At 31.5% G+C, this 24,963-nt stretch overlaps 1 protein-coding gene across 3 annotated transcripts in view; it reads left to right on the top strand.

Annotated features, from left to right (window-relative positions):
- The window catches only part of CSMD3 (CUB and Sushi multiple domains 3), a 1,083,470-nt gene that overhangs the window by 390,401 nt on the left and 668,106 nt on the right, over positions 1-24,963 (top strand). For 2 of the 3 annotated variants that reach the window (XM_032609829.1, XM_032609828.1), the window contains 2 exons: positions 14,720-14,797; positions 22,508-22,595. In XM_032609829.1, the coding sequence (XP_032465720.1) occupies positions 14,720-14,797; positions 22,508-22,595 (166 nt within the window). The remainder of the gene's footprint in view (positions 1-14,719; positions 14,798-22,507; positions 22,596-24,963) is intronic. The other variant, XM_032609830.1, reaches the window with a different exon arrangement.

Raw genomic sequence — 24,963 nt, 5'->3', positions numbered from 1 at the left:
TTTGTACAAATTATTGAGAGATGAACAAAAGTTTCAAACTAGTAAATTGTGTTTATATTGCTAAGATGTACAAAGAATGCTTTGAGTAGATAGTGCTGAATAGAAATATGATGAACCTATACCAAAATAAATAAAGTGTTCAACTTTGCTTAAAGGAATATTTACAGTCATATAAATAAACCTAAAAACAATTGATATTTTTAACTTATTGATTATACAGATGTTTAAAATTAGATAACATAATATCTAATGATATTTTAAATTTTATCAGAATAGTTTGTTGCTTTATGATTTCTTTTTGAAATTATTTCTTAATATTTACCTAAAATACCCTTTTCAGCAATCTCTAAACCCCATAGGTTATTATTATAGCCCTAAGAGATTTCAATTCAAAGTTGACTTATAATAGCGGGACATATGTAATATTATTACAAAGTTATAACTAAAGAGTCCTGAATTTCTAGGATTATATTTTTTTAAATACATGGTCACTTTCAGATCATCTACTACAACAGCATTATTTTTATACAGGAAATTGTGGTCTGGAAGAGGCCATATGAAAACCCAGTCTTCATATTGCTAAACTAGTATTCATTCATCCTTCCATTTATTCATGGTTCAAAAGGGCCTAATGCAAATCCTTTTATTAGGTGATATTAAGGTTAAAGTAATATAGATGACAACCATAGTTGGATTTTCTTCCTCAAGAGGTTTATACTATTATACTAAGAGGTTATACTATTAAAACAATAGTCATTAAAATGTGTTTTACTCTAGGTAAGTTTTTTAAACATTGTTTTTCTTATATATTGTGGTGGAATGGTATTTCTTTTTTTTCAATATGTAGACAAGTTCTGTCAGCTGTTAATGAGCAGCCATGGTAGTTGCTATTTTCATGTAAAAATGTGAAGATATTCTTCTGGAAAAGTTCCCATATACAATTATAATAATTATAAGATCTCTTTTATTGTTCTTCTTAGCAGAAATTTAGATGACTGTATCATCTTGTGGAGTCAAATATGTGTCATAAGCATTTATAGTCATTGCCGCTACTTGTTTTGACATAGTGTAGTCAATTCTTCCATAGTATGTTTAATAGCTAATGATCATATTAATAGGATCAAGCAGGGTTTTAGCTTAGTTTATAAAGTAACATGAAATTATGTTTAACTGAAATTGAATATGATGTAGAGCCCCCCATAATGGCAGCATAAAAGAAAACCTATTTTAATTTACCAGTTTGCAAGTAGAACTTTTTATTGTTTTCAGCTTTAAGGTAAGAGTAGTTAATTCAGCATAAATTATTCATTTTAGGTCAGCAATTTTAATTCAGACATAAGCAGGAATTTTAAAAAATTTTATCTTAAGCAATAATTTTTCAAGTAAGCTCATCTGAACTTTTTTTTTTTCTTTTTTTTTTTTTTGTGATACGCGGGCCTCTCACTGCTGTGGTCTCTCCCGTTGCGGAGCACAGGCTCCGGACGCGCAGGCTCAACGGCCATGGCTCACGGGCCCCGCCGCTCCATGGCATGTGGGATCTTACCAGACGGGGGCACGAACCCATGTCCCCTGCATTGGCAGGCGGACTCTCAACCACTGCGCCACCAGGGAAGCCCTCATCTGAACTTTTAGATTGCCCAACAAAAAAGGGAAAACAATATACTATCAGACTTACATCTACACTATCTACGGTTTATTTCAAAAGTCAGTATTTCAGAAGTGATATGTAAAAATGTTGTTTAAAACACTGGACCATAATATGACAAAAACTCTATTGTGTGGAAGTAGCAGTTCTTGGGTGCCTAGTATGTGCCTTTCATTAATAGGCTATTTGGCCACATGTAGCTATATATCTTAAATCTTTTCAACAGTTTGCAAGCAACTAGTACTGTTTTCAAAATTTCTGTTAATACTTTATAGAGTATAAATTTGTAAATTGAAACTTTTTTATTAATCTTCGTAAGCAGTATCACAGTGAGGAAGTTAGTTTATGGGTGGTTACTTAAGTCTTTGTGGATACAGATATATGACCATCAGGTATCAGGATTTATTGAACATATCTCTGTGCTTAAACGTATGATAAATTCAAAAGAAATTTAAGATATGGTCTCTATTTTCAAAGGAAAACTTGTAGAGATAAGATAATAGAGAAAAATTATTGGTCAATTCTAAGAGAAAGAATTGCTACAGAATGATATGTGAGTGAGGATGAGTTATAGCTGTCTTTAAACATGTGATGTAATATGTTATATGTAGGAAAGACCAAACCTGTTCTGCCATAGGTTGTAGAACTTAGTGTATGAAAACACAGGAAGGTACAAAATATATAATAGAGAAGACTTTTCTAGCATTGAATTTTGTTCAAATATAGACTGTGTGCTTCAGAAAACAGTAAATTCCTAAATCACTAATAAGGTATTCAAGCATAGCTTGATGGAAAAATTGGGTATTTAGAAAGCATTAAACATCAAAGAGTGTTGAAATTATATGACTGTCACTGTCCCTTATAATCCACAGTGTCTATGAATCTATCCAGAGATCTTATATATTAATTAATGTATTTATCATCATCATCTATTTTCTCTTGATGTTTGAATTGACATGGACTTATCTTTATGGTTATCTCATTGTAAAGCTAATGTTAAAACAACCATAGAAGTGGCTGACACTACCATCAAAAAAGTTAGATTGTCACTCTCCTCATCCCAGTAAATGGAAACTTAGACACATAAACATTTTTCACAGGACCATTGCCACACATTTGCCTTAAATTCCCAAAGCTCTCCATTTGAGGATCCAACTCTAGATTGCCTTTTAGGTAGTGTCCAAAACTACAGAGTTATTTTCTTCAAGACTTTCCTTCCTTCCCTCCCTCCCTCCATCCCCTCTCCTTCTCTTCCCTCCCCTCTCCTCCCCTCCTCTTCCTTTCTCTCCCCTCCCGTCTCCTTCCTCCTTTCTTCCTTTCCTTTCTTTTCTTTTTTTCTGTCTCTATTTTTCCTTTTCTTTCTTTCATTCTGTTTCTTTTCTCCTTTTTATTTCTCCTTCCCTTCCTCCTCCTTTCCTTCTTTTTATCCATCCATCCTTCCTCTCCTTCTCTTCCTTACTTCTTTCCTTCCTTATTGCTGTCTTTATTTGTTTCTTTCTTCAACAAAATTTCACTGACTGCTTGCAGGTCATATTTTCTTCTAGTTCCTTATTATACAACATTGAACAAAATGAACCCTGCTTTTTGAGTTTATATTCAAATAGGGAGGAAAAGACAAGCAAATAAATGAATAATTACCTGATGGTAGCAGAGATGTCAGAGAAAACAACTAGCTAGAAAGAGCTTGAGTTTTTCTTGCAAAAAAGAAAGCCTGAGGTGCCTGGAGTTCAGTGGACAAGAAAGAAAGTGCAGATCAGGTGGGAAACCGGCAGGAACTAGACCATATAGGCTCTGAGGCCTAGGTAAAGAGTTTTATTTTAATGTAAATGAGACAGGAAACCATTGGTAGGTAGGCTCTATATTATCTAATGTAACTTTTTATAAGACATCATTTTAGCAAGAAATTACATAAGAAATTTTAAGTAGGTAGGAACAGGCAGACAAATTAGTAATGTATACGGAGGTGCAATTAATGATTGATAGAGATTTTAGAGTCTAAGTCTTAGACTATGCTTCTCAAACTTCAGTGTAGACACAATCACCTTGCAGTCTTACTCAAATGCAGGTTGTGACTTGATGGGATTGGGATGAGATCTGAAATTCTGCATTTCTAACAGACTGCAGGTTCTGCAGATATACTGAATAGCAAAAACTTACATGAGGATTATTATTATGGAGAGAGAGCAGTACATACCAAACAGTACCTGATCTCCATCCACTCTCCATGAGATCTTGTTCTCCACTAGAAGAATCACAATGTTGATAAACTATCTCAGATAATATAGTAAAAGCTAAACTTTAATTCTGTAAGAATGACTCTAATGGTGGGAAATTAATGAGTGGAAAGGATATTTTAGGGCAGATGGATTTTCCAGATCAACCTTAATGACAGTAATTAATTCTGTCAACCCTTAGGAATGACTGAGCAGATAACATTAGTTATGATTTTACTGGAAAAAAATCAATGAATGTATGAACAAATGATAAAAGCATTCCCAAGTCAAATTTTAACGCATTTATTACTTTTAATTTTTACCCTAAATCTACACCTTAAAATGATTTTTTTAAAGTGTGTTATCGAATAACAGAAAAAACAAGGTTTTACTTTCCCTTTATTTACCATGTTTCAAATCTTTGAAAGTCTGATAGATAGGAATAAAACATAATGAAAATAAGGATAAAAAATTGATTGCCTAATCAAAAATTTTCATGATTGAATAAATAAGCATTATCTTCTATTTTATATAAATGACGAAATTGCACTTTCCTGCTTGAATTCCTGTGTCCTTTATGAGAGTAACTGATGTATTGATTTTCATGCATGTTTAGCATAATAACAGAATAGAAAATTTATGACATTTTAAAATTTAATTACATATGATTTTTGTAAGATACTTTCATTTATTAAATGAACTCTTAGCCTTTTATGTAAGAACTTTGACATTGTTAAAGTAAATACATATTTAACAGATAGGGAACTGTTAACCTTTAGATGGGTGTACTACATATAACTATTGACTATTGCGTTCTTTATCAATATCTTGTCCTTTTTTGTTGTTGTTTTCACTGTTCTCTTGACTTTTTTCCTAATCATATTATTTTGTGGAAAATTGTGTTAATGTTGATATCTGTAGCAACTTAAAAATACATGTCCAGAAATGTATCAATTTATGATTTAAATACATAATTATTTATTGAATATCATCTTCATATTTCATTTTCACATTTCATCACATTTGTGAAATTGTGAAATTCATAACAGTAAATATGTTTTTATATTTCTGATTCTTTTACATTTTATTGAATAAGTTATTTTTAGGGAGAAAGAAGAGAAAAAATAATATGTTAGATGTACTCGGTAACAGATTTATGCAATCTTAAAAGGTATTGGATAAAAATACTCCAAATGCCTGAGGATCTTTATGACAATATCAAACAGTGAAAATTATTTTTTTCACAAATGACGTATCTGCAAATAATCATTTTAACAGTTTTATTCAGTGCTACTCCTTAAGGCATGCTTTTGAGTTATTCCTTTGCAGAGATTTTAACAACTTCTGATGACCCAGTGTTTTTGTTTTCCTTTAAGTAAATCTTAGGAAGCATATATCTTTTAGCATTAACTGCAGCCATCATCTTGTAACAGTGATCTTATTTCATAAATTGTATTTTTTCAGATTTTCTACCCCACTGTTATGCCCACCAATAATCATTAATCAGACATTTTGATAGCTTATTCTTTATATTAACATATTATTTCTCATGTTTTACAGAATGAGCAAACAAGGGGAAATAATAATAATATGTAGAGCTTAAAAGGGGAGTCTTAACTTTAAAGGACAGAGATGGCAATGGTTTTATGTGTAACTGATTTCCCCAAATGGTTATCAGAGCTAATTATTTTGCCTGTGAATGAGATGATCACAATGTGAGCTTTGTGACTTTTAATATCTTTTTACTTGTTAAAATATTTTGAAGGGGCTAGACTTCCTATTTGTGCTCAAAGCTGGTGCCAAAGTGGACTCCTCTGCCTTTTGGAGAATGAAAAAATGGTCCTATATTAGAGACATTTTTATCTTGTTCGGACTTATTTCAGGGTATTTTCACCCACTTTTGCAACAAGCTGCTTCCCTTGCATGTAGTTTTCTAGAGCATATGGCTACCCTGCTGTGCACGGAGTGAAATCACATAATTAAGCTTTACAATTTTAGGAAGACAAGAACCTTCATATATGGCAGAACAGCATGGTGTTAAGTTTGGGTAGATCATATGGTATATTTTTCTCTTCATATGTAATCGTCATTTGTATTCTAAATCATGGACTATTGTTTTTTAGTGTTGATGCTTGATTGTTTGTTGTTTAAAATAGTCTTCAAATGGCATTTCTTAATAATACCAAATGAGATTAAAGTGTGAGAAATTTCTAAATTGTTTTTATCCAGAGTCCAGAGAAGTTAGAAAATTTTCATTTAGTCGGCTTACATCCGGAGAAGGGTGTTGGTGGGGGGTGTCAGTGATCATCAGCTCTCCTGAACTTTACCATTAGAAAGAAATGCAGCCAAAGTTGATTTACTAAAAAGACTGTATGGTAATTTGAGTTTCATCTAGCAGTCGGCTTTTGCTACACCTTTTTATTCATCTGTTTATACTTTTAAAATAAGCCTTTAAGAAGCTTCACGCCATGGGATTATGTCTGGCACTATCAGTTAACAATTAATGTTATTCAGTATTCAGTATTAAATTCAGTTAGTGAAGCTGGTTCTGCTCCATACTAAAGTAAACCATGCTTAAAATCAGATATTATTGACTACTTAAATTTATCTATTATTAGCATTGCATTAAAAAAAATGAGGATAGGGTATACTAATCCAATCTATTTGTGATTTCCCAGGGCATACACTTGGGAGTTCTGATTGGATATATGGCATGCGGTTATTCATAGTCAGGTGGTGGTGTAGTTGCTAGAATGGGTGTAGTTCAAAGTCAAATGAGTGAATATATTTTAGTAGTATATGTATTGGGCAATCTACAGAAAGGAGGGAAATAATCTCATTTTGAGTGGCTATTTTGTGGTTTAAATAAGACAGTAGGCAGAGTACCTATGCTTTAGACACACAACCAATAAATGATACTGTCCCCTTCTTGAGTCTTTACAAGAATAAAATATGCTATAGTTACATAAAAATTTTATTGGGTAAAGATATGTGAACAAATTAAGGAAACGATCAGCACAGAGTTTTAAATTTCTTACATAGCTTATTTCCTTAGAAATAAAATATATAGTCTAATGCAATATTGATAGAGAATTATGGAAACAACTGATATATACAGCTGTATTTAGCTCTGTTCATATAGATCTCATGTTTAAGTTGTTACTAAAATAATGTGCAACATCCAGTTTATCTTGGGTTTCTGTTAGTCCCACATTTTTTTTTCCTTGCCAGTTTTACCCTTGTTTCCATTACTCTCCAACCTCAAGACAGCCAACTCACTATCTCCTCTCTCCTTGTGAATTCCTATGCTTCTTGAGGAGATAATTGCTAGAAAAGAACATAAGATGTGTGATCTAGATTTCAAAATATTCCCTAGGAAACAAGTAAGCAACCAATGGTAGAATGATGAGCAGCAGCCATCCTTATTTCTACTTAGATATTATCTGTTTAAGTATGTGAGTCATTATAGACAACTTAAGAGATGATGTTTAATATAGTATCTGAAAAATCAAATTTCTAATGATTTTCTTGTGCCAGTGGTATATCCATTAGTGTCCTTTGGGAAACAGTTGAACATGGGCTAATTCAAGGAAGGTTTACTTACAAAGGGATTATTTCTAAATGAGCTGATGTAAAGGAATCACAAGGGATCATGCAGCTAGGGTAGTAGCAGCTGGGCTGTCACCTTTCCAACCAACTGGGATGAGGGAGGGGAGAGATGTTGGACAGAGAGATATGTATATGTCTGGCATGAAAGGACTGGTAACCTTCAGTTAAGGGCACATTTCCAGTCAACATAATGGGAGGGACCCTGCAGGATAATCCCGATCTTACTTTCCTCCCTCCCTCCATCCTCCTGCTGGAATTCTCCAGAGGATCAGAGAGTCTGTTCATAGAGTCTAGAGCATCTCAAACTTAAATGTTCATAAGAATCACATAGTGGTCTTGTTAAACTGTAATTTTTAATTCAGTAAGTCTGGGATGGGGCTTGATAATCTGCTTTTCTAACAAGTTCCTAGGTGATGCCAGTGCTGCTAGTGTAATGCCACAGTTTGTGTAGCAGGATGTAGCCTATGCAGATCAACCTCTGTACAAAGAACAAGGAGGAGAATAGGTCTGGAAAGGCATGTGGACAATATAGTTGGGCTATGAGGAAAACATAGATGGGTTATGATGAGAGTGCTTTGCTGTCTTCAATAGCCATGAATTTAGCAGCATAACCCTGTATCAGATACACTGTCAGAGTCCATCTATGCTTGTTTAAACAATCCAGGTAGTGATACCAAGCCTTCATGAAAAACTTGGATAAAATACAATAATCTGAAATCAGAAGGATGAAGGAATATTGTTACTTATTAAAGTAATAACATTTTCTGGATATTAAAAATTATTCAGTGTTCTTAAATTTGTAATGGAAGAATATATTCCACTGCCGTCAGTCATGATACTCATGAACCGTGGTCACTCTTATTCAAGCAGTTGGCTTCTTTCCCAATTAGTCTCGTATTGGAAGGCATTACATTGTAGATAAGTGATCTCTGACATTGTGCATAAAACAAATATGTGACATAAAATTACCTCATTTATTTTGAATTAGAAAACATTACAAACTTGCAGGTATATTTTTGTTCTTGAGGTCATTTGAGAAGTTTTGCCTAATCTTCATGTTCTCTAAGGCATTCATGTGAAAGCGAGAGTCATTCTAATCATAAAAAAAAGAAAAAAACAGAAAAAAAAAAAATTGAATATTATCATTTTTCATGTTACACTTTATAGTAAAATTATATTTGGTAAAAGTAATTAGTGAAAAGAGAACAGAAATTAAAATAAAACAAGCATGAAATAATTACCATTCAAAAAATATGAGCTATCAAAACAAAAAAGGACATAAGAAAATGATTGAATTGAGTGGATCTTAATATTTAACTGCAGGACTAAAGATGATTAAAAATAGTTCATTTGAAGCTGTCAGAAAATGAGGATTGAAATTTAATTAAATTGATGGCTGAGACAGTTTTAAAAGTGTTGAAAGTATTCGTGAACCATACCAATGGTAACTCTTCCCATATGGTGACTTTTAATATGCCAATTATAAGAATCCCTAAAGAGAATATATAAAATCCCACATTTTTCTTATAATCCTGACATTTTACTGCACACCATAACTGTAAGACCTGTTACGCCAAGCATTGCTGGTGCATCTGCTGGTACCTACGTAAGTGTTATGGATTTCTGAAGTTGTTCCATTTCTGGAAGGGAAGAAAGCCCACATACAGAATTTAGCGTCTTTATTCATTAGCATCTACTGTCTCTTAAATAAAAAATAACAAAATTAATTCAATCTAGAAGACCTGTGAAAATTAACAAATTGATTTTATAAAATATGATGTCTCCTTTTCACACTTGCAACTCTGTTCAGTTTTCCAAGTAAAAATTTTAGACTTATTCCTTAGTCTGAAGTGGTTGAAAGGTAAGATTTCAAAGATTTGGGGTCTAGGCTGATCTTGTTACAACTTTGAGATGTTATAGCCTTAGAATCCTCTTTTGTAAAAGTGAAAATGGGCCTGTTACAAGAACACCTTAAAATATGCTGAATAACTACACATGTGTTCATCTAAACTAATGATTATATATATATGTGTGTGTGTGTGTGTGTGTGTGTGTGTGTGTGTGTTTCTATACATTTATACTAAATTTACTATCCTGACCAAAGAATTTGGGGAGGATTATGACTTTATATAAAAAACAAAATTTAAGTTGGAAATCCAGGGAGAGTTTATGAATTTGTATAACATCCCTACACAGTGAAAAAGACATAACACAAAGTAGTTGAAAAATGTTAGTATAGTGCATCCCCAATTGGAATGACATCTGAAACTGACTAGATCTTAAAATTATAAATAATAATAAAATAACTAAAATTTACTGAACTTTTGCCATGTCCTGATTCTTAGAATTTGTTGTAGAATTTAAGTATATGGTGCAATGTATAATTGTAAATTTTCTTTCAACTAAAAATAGGGCGTCATATAAATTTTATACTTACATATTCAATATGCAAGAGTAAGTGCTAGCCACAAACTAGCAGGGTAGCCTAAGTAGACGTTTAGGACTTAAAAAAATACTGGAGTGTCTAAACCATATTACTTATCTCTAGTGATTTTTAAAAGGCAGAAACATTAGATTTTAGGTAATTATAAAATTGAATATATACCATTTCTTTTAAAATTAATTGGTCTGTCATTTTAAATTTGAGAATATTTTGGATCTTGCATATCCCTAATATATGTCTTTACAAATGAATTTTCAGTGCTGTTGAACATATTTCATTGCACCACTAATTTTCTCATCAAATGAAGGCCAATATTATTTCTTTTATTTTAACATATTCTAAAATAAAATATTTTTCACAAAGACTCATGAACCACTTACTAATATGCTGTTGAATTTTCTATTATACATTTTTTTACTGTGTAGTCCAGAAATATGATTTACTTGCAGCATACCTTTAATCATTTTCTAAAATTATACTACAGCAACATTTATAAAGCAAATATTCTTTTCTCAGAAATTTGTATCCAGTGGTAACTCTTATATGAAAGATAGTAAAGCAGACACCACAAGAATACTACCTAGTTTTTCCTGGCATCAGTGTAGTTTCTTGATATTTCTTCTTCTAAGGATAATATGGATGGAGTGACCAAATAGCAGCTTCCATGCTAAATATGTTCTGAAGAAGAGTTCTGTCAGTACAGGATGTAGAAAAAAAGTGTTAAATTGTAGTGCCTTTAGGCCTGTGACATGGAGCCACAATTTACTTTCAAACAAACAAAACTTTTCCTCTGAACATAGTAAAATACTTTTAGAATCTTTAAAAACATTTTAATCTTTGAGATAGAATTGAGAATTCTGATTAATTAGTCTTATCTGCTTCCTTTGCTCTAAATTCTACACCTAAATACTTATGGGTAAATGAATGAATCTCTTAGGAATGTATAGAGAAGTTAAACAACTTGTTCCATGTCTTGTGGGACTAGAATACATATTTCCCAACTCCTGGTCCAGTGAGAGAAATGTCACAAATAACACACTGTGTTTTAACATTATCTAGATCTATATAAAATCCCTTAGCAAGTGATTGATTATATATATTCTAATACCCATGTAAATGGATCTACTGTCAATGGTGAGATGTGCCATGTTCTCAAAATGGAACACACACACGCACACACGAGCACACATTAGTTTTAATAACCAAAACAGAAACTGATGAAATTTATTTTATTAGTATAGTTTATTTATTAAGTATAAAGATAAAGATGATACTTAATTCAAAATAAATGAGGATTACAGAAACAAAATGTTTTTCCCTAGTGTCTGGGGCTTACAACTAAACAGATGGATTTGATTGTTGGCCTAGTATATTCCTTTCTGCCAGACATTTTCTATATTATAAAGTATTTTCCTTATGCTAAGCATGAGTCAAACCAAAAGAGTAATAAACAAAAATGAACAAAATTGTTAGCATGTGAAAAGTGAAAAGCAGAAGAAAATAAAGGAAAGGGATCTTTGCACATATGTCTACATGTCTTGCATTTAATGAAATGTATTAAAATTTTATTAGAATATACATATTTTTATGTATTTAAAATAGCTTTACACATGAAGGTGCTTCATCTTGAACATTCTTTTATCACTTCTTTCCTTCCTAGTTCATGATTAACAAAGGAAATCCTCCAAACAAAATACCTTTAGTTAAATCAGAATTTACAATATAGCATATATTCATTCAATCATAGTACTACTTGAGTAAAATAATGTTGCTGCTTTTGAGAAACTCACAGTACAGTGGAAGGAATCGACACAAACAGCACACTGTCTTTTAATATTTATAAAATTATGTAAAATACCACAACATATTTTAATATCTTTATGATAAAATAAATTTGACATGCTTATAACTGGAATACACTTGTTACAAAGGTCAGGTTAATTTTATAAATTTTATAAGTTAAATATGATCACTAGAAGTGCCATTGCTTGATGTCATGTTGGTACTTAATACATATACCTTGTAATACATAATATATATTTTTATGGCATGTATTTGAGAATTAACATTTCACTGATTTATGATTTAGAGCAGCATCTTGCAGTTGGTACTTACAGTATTTGCCCTTTCAATTTATTCAAGAAGAGATATGCTGTATGCTCTTTATATTGAAATTATAAAAATATCTAAAGTATGTGTTTCCTGTTTAACATATTTTAAAGTTTTGGGTGAATTTAAATTTTACATTATTTTCTATTCACTCCTTTTTATCTCCTAAAATGGTTATTCTCCTGGCTTTCCGTCTTCTGCATCTGTATTACAATTATTTATACTTTTCACTTTTCTTCAATTTAAATTGACAGATGCTTTTAAAAAATAAGGTTAGGGGCTTCCCTGGTGGCGCAGTGGTTGAGAGTCCGCCTGCCGATGCAGGGGAGGACACGGGTTCGTGCCCCGGTCCGGGAGGATCCCACATGCCGCGGAGCGGCTGGGCCCGTGGGCCATGGCCACTGAACCTGCGCGTCCGGAGCACCTGTGCTCTGCAGCGGGAGAGGCCACAGCAGTGAGAGGCCCGCATACTGCAAAAAAATAAATAAATAAAAATAAGGTTAAGTCCCTTCAGAACCAGGAAACTGTTTAAAACTTCTTGGTCTCAGATGACATTTTCTAAGCTAGGTGTTGTCCCTGACCTCACCAACTAAATAGTCAAATTTAGATATAAGCCCATTACATAAACCTAGTTTATACAAACACACTCACACACACACACACAGAGTTGTTTTCAACATCCTTTATTTCTAGTAACTGAGCTCTTTGACCCTCTGTATTTTTCTTCTTCAAGTTTCTCCTTTGGGTTTACAATCTTTTCATTAAAAAAAAAAATTAAGAATTCCAGATTTGTGTTAAAACTACTATGAAATTTTCCAACCCCTTTGTAATACTTAAAGTCAAATCTTATAATGCAGAGAAAAGTAGAGGTAGAATTCCTACTTATAATTCATGTTTGGATTTGGAGAATCTAGAATTATGCCTCAAAATACAAAATGTAAATTTTGTTAAAAATAATTTTCAGGCAGCAGGAAAATTTACAAGTGGCAGAACTAAATTTAGAGCAGCCAACCAAATACAACAGTAGGACTAAACTTTAGCTTACCTTGGGGGCTGGGGTGTGGAAGAGAATTACAATGAAAAACATAACTTGATAGAGATGTAGTCATTCTTTCACTGTAAATAAAGGGCCTCAGATAAAGAATCTCAAAATTGTAAAGCAACTGAACAGTCATCTAGTCCTAGCTACTTATTTTAAGAGAAGAGACAGGTAAAAAGGCAGACTCTTGTCCAAAAATCAACAACTACTAATTGCTAAGAATCAGGTATCTTAAATCCTACTCCAATGATCATTTTCATTTTTTTAATATGTACTATGTATAGATAGTTTACAGCTGTGTATTTCAGTAAGCCATAAGACTCTGCCTCTACCTCTCTACTTTTGAAGGTAGTGACAAGAAAAAAATCACCTTAAAATGTTTCAAAGGCAGTAAAATATCCTTAAGTTGCATTAATTGGGTACAATGGCAAGTAAGATTTAGTGAAATGATCATTTTAAACTAAAAAAATCAGTTTTGTTTTTTTCAAATTCACAAAGTGAACAAAACCTAATTGCCTAAATGTTTCAATTTATCATTTCTACCTATAAACCTCATAAAATGCCTTATGTAAAAAATTCAAATTGTAATTGAGAAAGCTAAATATATCCCTTGGATTCTTGTTCATGTGCTTTTTTAAAGAAAATAATTATTTAACTATCTCATTAGATCAGATTACATAACATTTTTAATTAGTGGGGTGAGGTTTTAATTAAATAGTTTTTCTTTATTTCACTTGGTGTCATTAAAAATTTAAATAAAGTAGAAAGTAGTCTTCTGAACTATAGTTTATCCCTTTAAAAATTATATAGCAGCTGTAGTTAATAAAATAATTTATACTTAAAAGGAAATAATACTTTTTTTCCTTCATCCAAAATACTTGAAAAACTGTTTTTAAAATGTTCCAAGTTACTTCATTGAATTTGTAAGTTTTTTAAGGCAAATCCAGTCATATCTACTTTAATATAGTACACAGTGAAATATGCCAGCCTCTTCTGATGTTGATTTTTAATATAATAATATCAAAAAGAGTAGCAAGGTATTTTAGATGAAATCCAAAAAGTTATAATTTACTTTCATAAATTTTGTACAATATGGACTGAACGTCGATCATTCGCAAGCAATGTGTATGAAAGGAAATGGTTATTGGCAGAAATACTAGAATGTATTTTAAGTTTTTTCAATTATGTCATTTTCTTAAATGTGTCCTAATATTTCAATTAGGCTAAATTACCTTAAAAGTACACTAGTTTATTTTAAAAACCAAGCTCCTTAAATTCATCCCACTTTTATAATGTAACAGTATTTTTATTTTTCTAGTTTAATTTATTCTATAAAATTTGATGAATTCAAATAGCTTATGATAAAGAGTTAATGTTTTGCTCTTCTATAAAAACTGTGTAGTGTTAAAAAGTACCTATACATGTATGCAAGATTCTCCCTATAGTACACTTAAAATCCTTTTATACTGCTTGGTATTTTTACTGCTTAGTGATCAGATTGCTATTTTTTTCTTCTTTATTTTCTTCTGGGTACCCTATATCAGGCTTAAGAAAGCAGTTATTTTAACTTGCATAATTCCATGCTAACAAAATTTGTTAACTTGAATTTCATTTTAAATTTGTGTATCCTGATACATGTTTTTGTTTGTTTTCTTAACTAGTGAAAAAGGCCATAGATTTTAAATCTAGAGGATTTAAATTGTTTCCAGGGAAAGACAACAGCAACAAGTTTTCTATCTGTGAGTGTACTCTTTTTTTTGTTTCTTTCTCTAGTGCAAGAGTGAAGTTTGTGGTGTCTGTGTTGTTTGTGTGTTTTATAGAAATGTTTGTGTATTTACCAAATTAACTGCATTAATATTTATATAACATGCATGATTATTCAATATTTTCTTGTATTTAAATGCATATTGAGTTATTGGGTTATTGTGGTAAACTTTGGAGCTCAGATTGTTTCAAAATGTAAAAGAAAAAAACTCTTTTGATCTAGCATGTTGATAACATTCTAGTTTTCTAATTCTAGTATGTGAGATAAATAAATGAGTAAAAATCATCAAATTAATAGTTTCTTGTAGGAATTTTTGTTTGAACATATCTAAATTTCAACATAATTATTTTTCTAAGGAAAAATTTCTTTAAATAGCAATTTTTCATTTAAGGAAAAATATATTTTAATTTGAGTTAATTTATACAAACACTTAAGTCAGATATTTTATAAACGAATTAACTAGCTAATTAATTTTTGTTTTATTTTGAAAATCTCATGAATTGAACTGAGGTACACATATTTATGTGCTGCCCCAATACACAATTTTGCTTAACATTCAGGGATTTATAGATGATCTGAAGTTCATCCATGAATCTCAGATTAAGAGTCATTGAATTTGAATATTCATTGTTATATTACCATATATGAACATAAAATAAGATTTATAAGAAAGCTATGCATTTTTTCAATATAAATCAATAGCAGTTTGTATAAATACCCTGCCTTACTGTTCCTGCAGATACATATAAATTTTAAAAGAAGCCATTCATGACATCACATCTGACTTCTAAAATGCCTTATTGATAATAAATTAGTTATTTTAAATAAATATTATCTTTTTAGCAAAAATACATTTTTAACATTATTTTTATTCAATTCCAAATCATCTAATGAAATGAGTTTAAAACTATTTCTTAAAAAAATCATTCATTATAGTTATATCAGAAAAGGGTTCTACCCACATATTTATTGAGTTGTATTTGTAACAGTAAATTGCACAAATTGAGCAATTACTTCACTTATCAAGAAGCAAACTTGGAGCCTGTTGTTATCAAATATTTTAAAGTGTCCTAATTTTAAAATGTGATTTTTCACATTTTGTTAGATTTGAGAATACGAAACCAAAAATAGCAGATATCAGTAGGAAAATGTCAAATTGGGTTACCTGCTTGGAAAGCATTAAACAGTTCATTTCAAAGTATTTAGCTATATGATTTATTGTTATATTTTTAGTGTTAAAACATATTTTCAAAATTGATAACAGTTTTTAGGGAAAATAAATAATCTATAGTATTTTTCATATATTAATTATTTGATACATTTCAGAGAGAAAGATATTTTTCCTATACAAGAAAATATAAACATAAAGTTGTTAGGTGAAATTATTCTGACATATCATATTTTATCATGTCAACATGAAGGAAATGATGCAGACTTAAATAATTATGTTTACTACTTTTTTTTCCTAATATTTTGTCTGGCTAATCTATTTATTTTGGAAATCTAAGAAGAATTATGGGCTATCACTTTCTTACCCTTTCCTCATTTTGGTTACACAAATGTTATTTTATATGCTTCATGCTTCAAACTTTCAGATGTCCTGGGAAAATTAGCCTATTTATACTGAAATTAAGATGTATTCAACTCTACATCATCAACAATTATAAATATTACAGTATATATAAATGTATCATAGTAATATACTGTACACCTAAATCTTACACAATGTTACACATCAAATTTATTCAATAAGAAAAATGTGTATGTAACTTTTTATACTTGGTATATTGTCTTAGTGGACATACATATTATTTTCATTGTTCTTGTACAGTGGTTATGAGGGTGAACAAGAAAGGGAATTTTAGACATAACAGTGTACCTGGGGAAACAAATAAACCCTGATTTTATATATATATATATATATATATATATATATATATATTTAATTTAAAGAATATTTACTTTTAAATTGTCAGGAGTAAAGTTAATGAGACAAAAAGAAAAAAGTTACTCATAAAGCAAAAAATGTTAATTTACTTCATAATTTTAAAATACATTTTACATTTATCTATTACAGCTTATGTAGGAGATAAAATATACTCTTGTGCTTTCTCATTTTTATTTTTATTTATTTATTTTTGCGGTACGTGGGCCTCTCACTGTTGTGGCCTCTCCCGTTGCGGAGCACAGGCTCGGGACGCGCAGGCTCAGCGGCCATGGCTCACGGGCCCAGCCGCTCCGCGGCATGTGGGATCCTCTCGGACTGGGGCACAAACCCGTGTCCCCTGCATCGGCAGGCGGACTCTGAACCACTGCGCCACCAGGGAAGCCCTCTTATTTTTATTTTTGAATAGAAATAATTCCACTTTCATCAAGGCAGATTATTTATACCAATTTTTTTTAGCAACAATAACAAGCCAACATTATTTTATTTTCCTACATTTTTTTCTCAAATGTTTAATAGCTAGTTACAAATATATATTCTCTATGGTTGATCACAGAGAAAGTTATAATGCTTTAATTTTTATCATTATTATATATCTATTATCAAGTAGGCATTTCGGTCTTCATCTCTTTGAATCATTAATTTAACACAGAGCCAAATAATTTTAAAAGGAGACAATTTTTTATCTGACATTAAACTTTCAAAGGAAAAAATAATAATAAAGCTTGTGTTCTTTGAAAAAACTATCGATTCAGTCACTAGAACTTCCAGGAGTGAGCATAATTATGGAGGACATGAGCTACACACATTTCCAAATTGCATCTTCCCTTAATAGCACCTTTAAAGTTTAACTAAGAAACAAATTAATAAGAGATTCAGGAAACTGCAGTAGTGTTCATGGGAAGCATTTGGTTGTTTAAATAGCTAATTAAGATTCTTGTTCCTACGTTGGTACCTGAACTCTATGTAGTCTCTTTCCATCCCTCGTTGTTATCAAAGAGAGTAGATTTGCAAATAAAGGAAAAAATATTTTTAATTTAAAAAATAAAAAGAAATTTTTATATTTTAAAATGTTGAATTGAGTGCATTTATTCTTGCCAAGTTTTCTACTAGGCTCTTCTAAAATTTTAAGGTGGAATTATAAAGACACTGTGAGCTTTCCATAATGTATTTTTAAAAATTATTTCATCTTCTTCAAGTCCATACTTTGATGCATTCTTACTATACATTCATTGCACAATTCTATTTGAACTACTCCATGGCAGTGCCATGCTAGACCAAGAAGGTAAAAAGAGTGAATAAGATACAGTCTCAATTGGCAAGGATCCAGCATTTTATTGGGAAGCTAAATGAGTTATGTGACAACTCTTTGTAGGATATAAAGTTAGTATAAAATTACATTCTGTCCACATTCATGATGCTGGAGTTCAGAACAAGATCCAAAGCATTCTATTTTATAAGGTGGAATAAAATTTTTAAATCTAATATAAAGAAAAATCTAAGATGCCACCAGCTGGATGAGGTAATGTAGAGATGACTTTTAGTAAGATGACTTTCAGGATCTAGTTATTTTTATCTTTAGAGTAGATTATGTGCTATGTAAAATCAGAAGCTTAAGAAACTTGCTTGTAATAACAATATTTTATTTTGATGTTGACTAATTTTACAGTATTTTTAAGCTAGAATATACAATAATATAGTACATTAATTAAAATTCCTATAGCATATTTTATAAGCACATATAATAAATATACCTCAATATTATAAGAAACGATAATTCATCCAATTTTTTTAATTCTATAAATTCTGCACTCTCTTTTTGTCACTGATGTGTGGGGAAAAGGGTTCATATTGCATTAGTACTAGTAATAATAATAATAATAACATTATTATTATTATTGTCCTTAAAGTTCAGAGGAAAAAGAATATTCCCTGTAGTTATGCTCTTTTCAAGAGGCAAGACCCTGTCCATGTAATTAACTTTTAAAGAGCACTCATGTTCTTTTTACAAGTTACTATTCAAATTGAAAGAAGTAAAAATGATAAATATTTGTCCAGTTGTTTGAATGGCATTACGTAGTGAAAGCAGCTGACTGAATGGATACTAACTTCATTTGAATGTCTTGGCGTCACTAGCTATGGGCAGTTATGTAGCATCTAAATATCAGAAAAATAAGAGATTATATACTTTGTTCTTTATTTTTTATTTAAAATTTTTTAATTAAAGAACACTAAATACATGTATCATGCAGCAGCTCTCCCGTTATCTTTACAATTTAAGTTGGGAAATTTTTCACTATTGCAGATGTCCAAAGACAGCTGTTTAAAGGACACTTTCAAACAGACAAAAGTAATTTGACAATTAAATCATGAGAACTGGGATTAATTAAGTGAACATGGTGAAAGTTATAAATATGGTCTGTATTCTAAGATAAAATATTTGGAAAAGTGTTTTGAATTTTAAGTATTGATGCCCTTTCTCCTTTCTGAGCTTTCTGTACAGAATGGAGAGCTCAGGGGTTAAGAGTAGAATTTCTTGAATCAGTCTGCCAAGGTTGAAACCTAGACTAAGGCAGAAAGTGGAAATAGGACTTTAGAAATATGTCTTAACCTCTCTATGCCTCAGTTTCCTCACCTGTAGGAAACATATAATACAAGCAGCTACCCTTCAGATTTGTGTGAAGAGTAAATGAGCTGATACATGTAAAGGATGTAGATTAGTTCCTGACACATAGTACTGTGTCTTAGCTATTGTTAAAAGTTATATTAACCTAGGCAATAATGATGATGAAGTGGAAAAAATGAAATTTTTTATTATTTTTATTTTCTAATGTATTCACAGACACATCTATTTTTACCTATAATCTGTGTTATAAATTTAGTATAATAGTGTAGAAAGGCTACGTCATGCCACTTCTTTTTCTTATCTCTATCATATGTTAAAAAAGTTACACTTTAGGGCTTCCCTGGTGGCGCAGTGGTTGAGAGTCCGCCTGCCGATGCAGGGGACACGGGTTCGTGCCCCGGTCCGGGAGGATCCCACATGCCGCGGAGCGACTGGACCCGTGAGCCATGGCCGCTGGGCCTGCGCGTCCGGAACCTGTGCTCCGCAACGGGAGAGGCCACAACAGTGAGAGGCCCGCGTACTGCAAAAAAAAAAAAAAAAAGTTACACTTTAATAGCATACACTATAATATTTTCAAAAGTCAGTTATAGGATAGTTCTTCCCATAGAAAAAATACTCCTTGAAAACAGTGTATAACACATTGTTTTTAATCAACCTACTAGGAAATATTTACTGAGAAGTCATTAACCCCCATCTAGGCCCTGTGGGAATGTTAAAATAATTATGTTTTTCCTTATCTTTATCAAATGTATAATATATTTGTATATATGACTAAGGAATATGAAACTATTAACAGTATGACAAAATAATTAAAAAATTAAATATAAAATTGTTCATGTCATGTAAAAAGAGGGATTAGAAAATCTGGAAAAACATGGGAGTGGGACTTGGGGCTTCCCTGATGGCGCAGTGGTTGAGAGTCTGCCTGCTGATGCAGGGGACATGGGTTCGTGCCCCGGTCTGGGAAGATCCCACATGCCATGGAGCGGCTGGGCCCGTGAGCCATGGCCGCTGAGCCTGTGCGTCCGGAGCCTGTGCTCTGCAACTGGAGAGGCCACAACAGTGAGAGGCCTGCGTACCGCAAAAAAAAAAAAAAAAAAAAAAAAAAAAAGTGGGACTTGAGCTGAGTCTTGAAAATTATATAGAATTTTGATAGCTAAAGAGGAAGAAATGGAAAACATGGAGACCTGGAGAAAACACAAAGCATGGAATAAGCATGGCTAACCAGTAAAATTGCAGAAGAATGAAGAATCTGTTGGACTTGAGTTATGGATATATATTGGTGGCTAGTGGGTAGTAGAGTTGATATACTTAGAAATCTAGAATCATAGGCTATTTGGACAGTAATGAAAACTGTGGTTGAGAAAGTTTAGTTCTAGTACTCAAGATGAGTTGGAAGAGAATGATAATAGAGAAACAAAAGCATCAGTGATTAAGCTGGATTTGAGCATGCACATGAAATGACTGAGAATTTTGGTGGGTTGACCTAGTAGGTCATTGAAGGAGCAAGACGGAGCTTGGGGAAAAATATGACAAAACCATATATTTGAAATTCTTAGCAAAGAGGTAATTTTTCAAGCCACAAGGCAAACATAAAATATGGAGAATTATGGGTCATTGTCTTTGAATTTGCTCTCTGTTTGTGATATCAGCTAAAGTAAGAGAGTGGCCAAAACAAACATAAGAAGGAACAAAAGCCAGAAAGATAAAAAGAAATTAATTAGCAAGTCAGCAGACCAAGAAAAGCAAAAATATCACATGCTTTGTGTGGATTGGTGAACTTGTAATTTGGCAGCAATAAGGATACTGTTGAGGATATTTAGGAAAGTGATTTTTATAGAATGAAGGGTGCAAACACAAAATTTCATATCTAATTGAAAATATGGCAACTTTACCGGAGCTATGACTGTTGGGCCATCATCTGATAGTTATCGTGCTATCTAATCAATATGAACAAGTTGACAATCTGAACTAAATGATGCAGGGATCCAGTGGTTCTCAATATTGACTCTACATTAGAATCACTTGGAGGATTATTAAAAAAATCAAACAAAAACAACAACAACAAAAAACAGATCCACAGGGTCCTACCCAAAGTAATTGCATTAGAATATCTAGACATAAAAGTTAAGCGTCTTTATTCTTTTAAAAAAGCTGTAGAGGTGATTCCAACCCACAATGTAGGACAAGAACCATTTCAAAGTTTACATTTTTCCCTCTCTAGAGTCTCTACTCAGGTCCCATTCTTTTCTTTAAAACGCAGATAAGTTGATAAAGAGGAAAATAGAACTTACTCTCTAATTCACTATAAGATTGAATTCATGAAACAATATCACTCAGATATTTCAGACCTTATCTGGTTTAATGATCTTCCCATTTGAAAAAAAGCGCTGTCTTGGGGAATTATTTATTTACTGTGATCACATTCACTGAAAATATTAATAAATCTTTTTAATAATTGGGTGTTCTGAAAAAACTGCTGAAAGTGTACAATGGCTAAGTAAAACACAGTCATGGAAATTGTTAAAGGGTAAAACCCTTATTTTGATTTTCATCATTATATCATAATTCAATGACATGCTTGATAATTTGTGCCACAGTTTTACTTTCACATTGGCAGACTAAATTCTTTGTTATATACCGAATAAAAAGTGGTAATACACTTTTTTCCACAGGGTCTTATTTTTCTATTGCAACTTTAAAAATAATAAGTACCCAAACGACACTGCCCTAACTGGTGGTGACTTCTCTACTGCCAATAATTAATGGAAACTCTGGCACTGATACCCTGGGAGTACATTACAAGAGATTTCACTATTTGATAGTAATTAAAAATAAAATGTTAATTGTTAATGTGTTAATATTCAGATTAGTAAGTCATTGAATAGGAACATGAAACTTACTTTCTTATATGTCCACAAATAGAAAAAATGTTTTTGTCCTCATTATTGGTTTATCAAACTATATTTAACGTTCTATATATAAACTGTAGTGGTTACAATAACAAAATACAAGAATATATTTTATGTACAACTTTAAATGAATATCATCCTTGTTTTCCTAATCATATATGTTTTGATTATTTTTTTCTTTTCTTTTTTCTGTTGTTCCAGTAAATGAGGGAGGTATTAAAACAGCTTCCAATTTATGCCCAGATCCAGGAGAACCAGAAAATGGGAAGAGAGTTGGATCAGATTTTAGGTAAGATTTTAAATTGTTTATTTCATTATTTATTTTGTTAAGGTTTATTTTAATTTTAACTTCAAATATAACTAATAATATGGAGATGAAGACCTGGTGACTTAAAAGTGTGGCAGCTAGATTTCATTGATGTGTTACCATTAATAATCTTTCAGTATTTTAAAGTGACTACTCAAATTTATTAGGATACTTTTTGGAGTTTAAATGATTAATCTATTGTCATGTAGTAAGTGAAAAATCATGGGATTTGATTTGAAAGACATGAGTTTGAATTCAACTTCTATTGCTTATTAATTGTCTGATCTTTGGTAAGTTATTCAATCCTGTCTGCCTGAGTTTCCTCTTCTGTAACATGTATATCAAATTTACCACATAGAATGGTGAGTTTCAAATGAGGTACTGCCTGTGAAACCTTCCTGCAAATGTTCTATAAACATTTTATATGTAATTTTTAGAAGTAAATGTAACTTGAATAAGTTTTATCTCTATCTTAAAATTAGTATTTATTTTAAAATTTGAAATTAGTTTACTTACAACATAGAAAATGTATGTAGTAGAATATGGTAGCCATTAACTTCCACTATCAAACAATATTTTTTAAAAATCTTGAATTTTCAGTAGTCCTCTGTAACATTTTACAAATGAAAGATACAAAAAATCCTATAAAATAGTAAGTGATAATTAAGTTAACATTCACTAATACTTATTTTCACAAAATATTCATGATATATTAAATTTAAAAAATGATAATGGTTATAGTTACACATACCACACATTTACAATCTTTTCTTCTTTATATTGTTTGTATAAAGGACAAATGCTGTGCTAAAGGATATCCCTATGAATAAAAAGATCGTTCTTATAATAAAGACCTGTGAAAATTTTGTCCCCATGGATCATTCAAGTTAACTTAAAGTTTTGATATACTTGCAGTGGAAAACAATATTAGTTCAATATGAATAAAATTGTAATTTTCTAAAAATTTTACAAAACTTTCTTTAACTAGTCTGATAATTAATATGGATAATAATGTTTGAAAAAAATCACACTAGAAAGAAATTCAAAAGACCTGGGAAATTAGTCAGTCTGATCTTAATAAACTAAATGACTATATTAAAAATCAACTAAATCTCTCAACCTCAATAATTAAGTGATATTTCATAGACTGCAGAGTGGTAAACAATTTACCTAGTATTTTTACATGTATTCTTTATTTATTATAAAATGCTATAAGGTGTTTATTATTTTATTCCCACTTTACAAATAAGAAAACTGAAACTCTGTTTATCCAGCTAATAATTTGATGGAATTGAAATTTGAACTCGTTACTTCCTGATTCTAAATCCTGACCCTTTAATCACTATATTACATTATGCTTTGAAACCAAACTTCATTCACATCCCATCCTTGCAGTAAACTGTCTTGTCTTCTCCAAGAGTTGGTTTCATCAGATCTAAAAACGAGGATAATAATACTTGTTTCATGGATTAATGGAAAGATTACATGAGATAACGTATGCATGGTAGTAATCATAAAGCTTCAGACAAATAAGTATTCAGTTAATTCTAGCTTCTATTGTAGTATGATAAGATAAATGAAATAGTTATTAATATTTATTTGGTCTCACTTTTTGCAAAAATATGAGGTTTATTAGAAATAGACTTAATAGGAATATAGTGAGTTAAATTACCTTTTAGTGGATTTCAAATCATAAGATTATCTTACAGTCATGTTTCAAGACCCTGATAGATGTTAGTCATCAAGATGCTCACAGTCAGGCTAAGATGTAATAGAGTCATTATAATTTAAGGACATGCGCAATGTCATTGAGACAGAAGAGGTATGGTATTTTGGACAGCTAGGAGATGAGGGTCACAGAGGCAAATGTTGAGGTGGAAGTATGAAGTATGATTGGAATCTGGTATAGAGAGGAAGAGAAATCCAGAGACCATTTATATGTTTATACATTCATTGTCTACATATATTGTTTGCCTATTATGTACCTGGCTTTGTACCAGGAACAAATAAAACACTTAACAGCAAACATAGTACATGCCCCCCATAGGTCTTCGAATTTAATGGCAAAAAAGACAATAAACAATGAAATGAATCTCAAATTTTAAAAAGTACTGTGAAATAAAAAAATAAAAAATTAAGCTTCTGTGAGAAAGGATAAAGATGTCAGAGTGGGAATCCACCCAGTGTAAGAAGGTCCCACTTTCATTGATACCAGAAGAATTTTATGCCTTTAGACTATAGGAAAGGAAGAGCCTCACACTGAGGAAGAGCTTGATGAGCCATTCCAGGAAAATAAAGATTAGGGAGTCTAAATTATAAACTGTAAATTGAAGAAAAGCACAGAATTCAA

This window comes from Phocoena sinus, chromosome 17, assembly GCF_008692025.1.
Source record: "Phocoena sinus isolate mPhoSin1 chromosome 17, mPhoSin1.pri, whole genome shotgun sequence".
In the NCBI taxonomy this organism is placed as follows: Eukaryota; Metazoa; Chordata; class Mammalia; order Artiodactyla; family Phocoenidae; genus Phocoena; species Phocoena sinus.
This window is presented reverse-complemented; position numbering and strand designations above follow the sequence as displayed.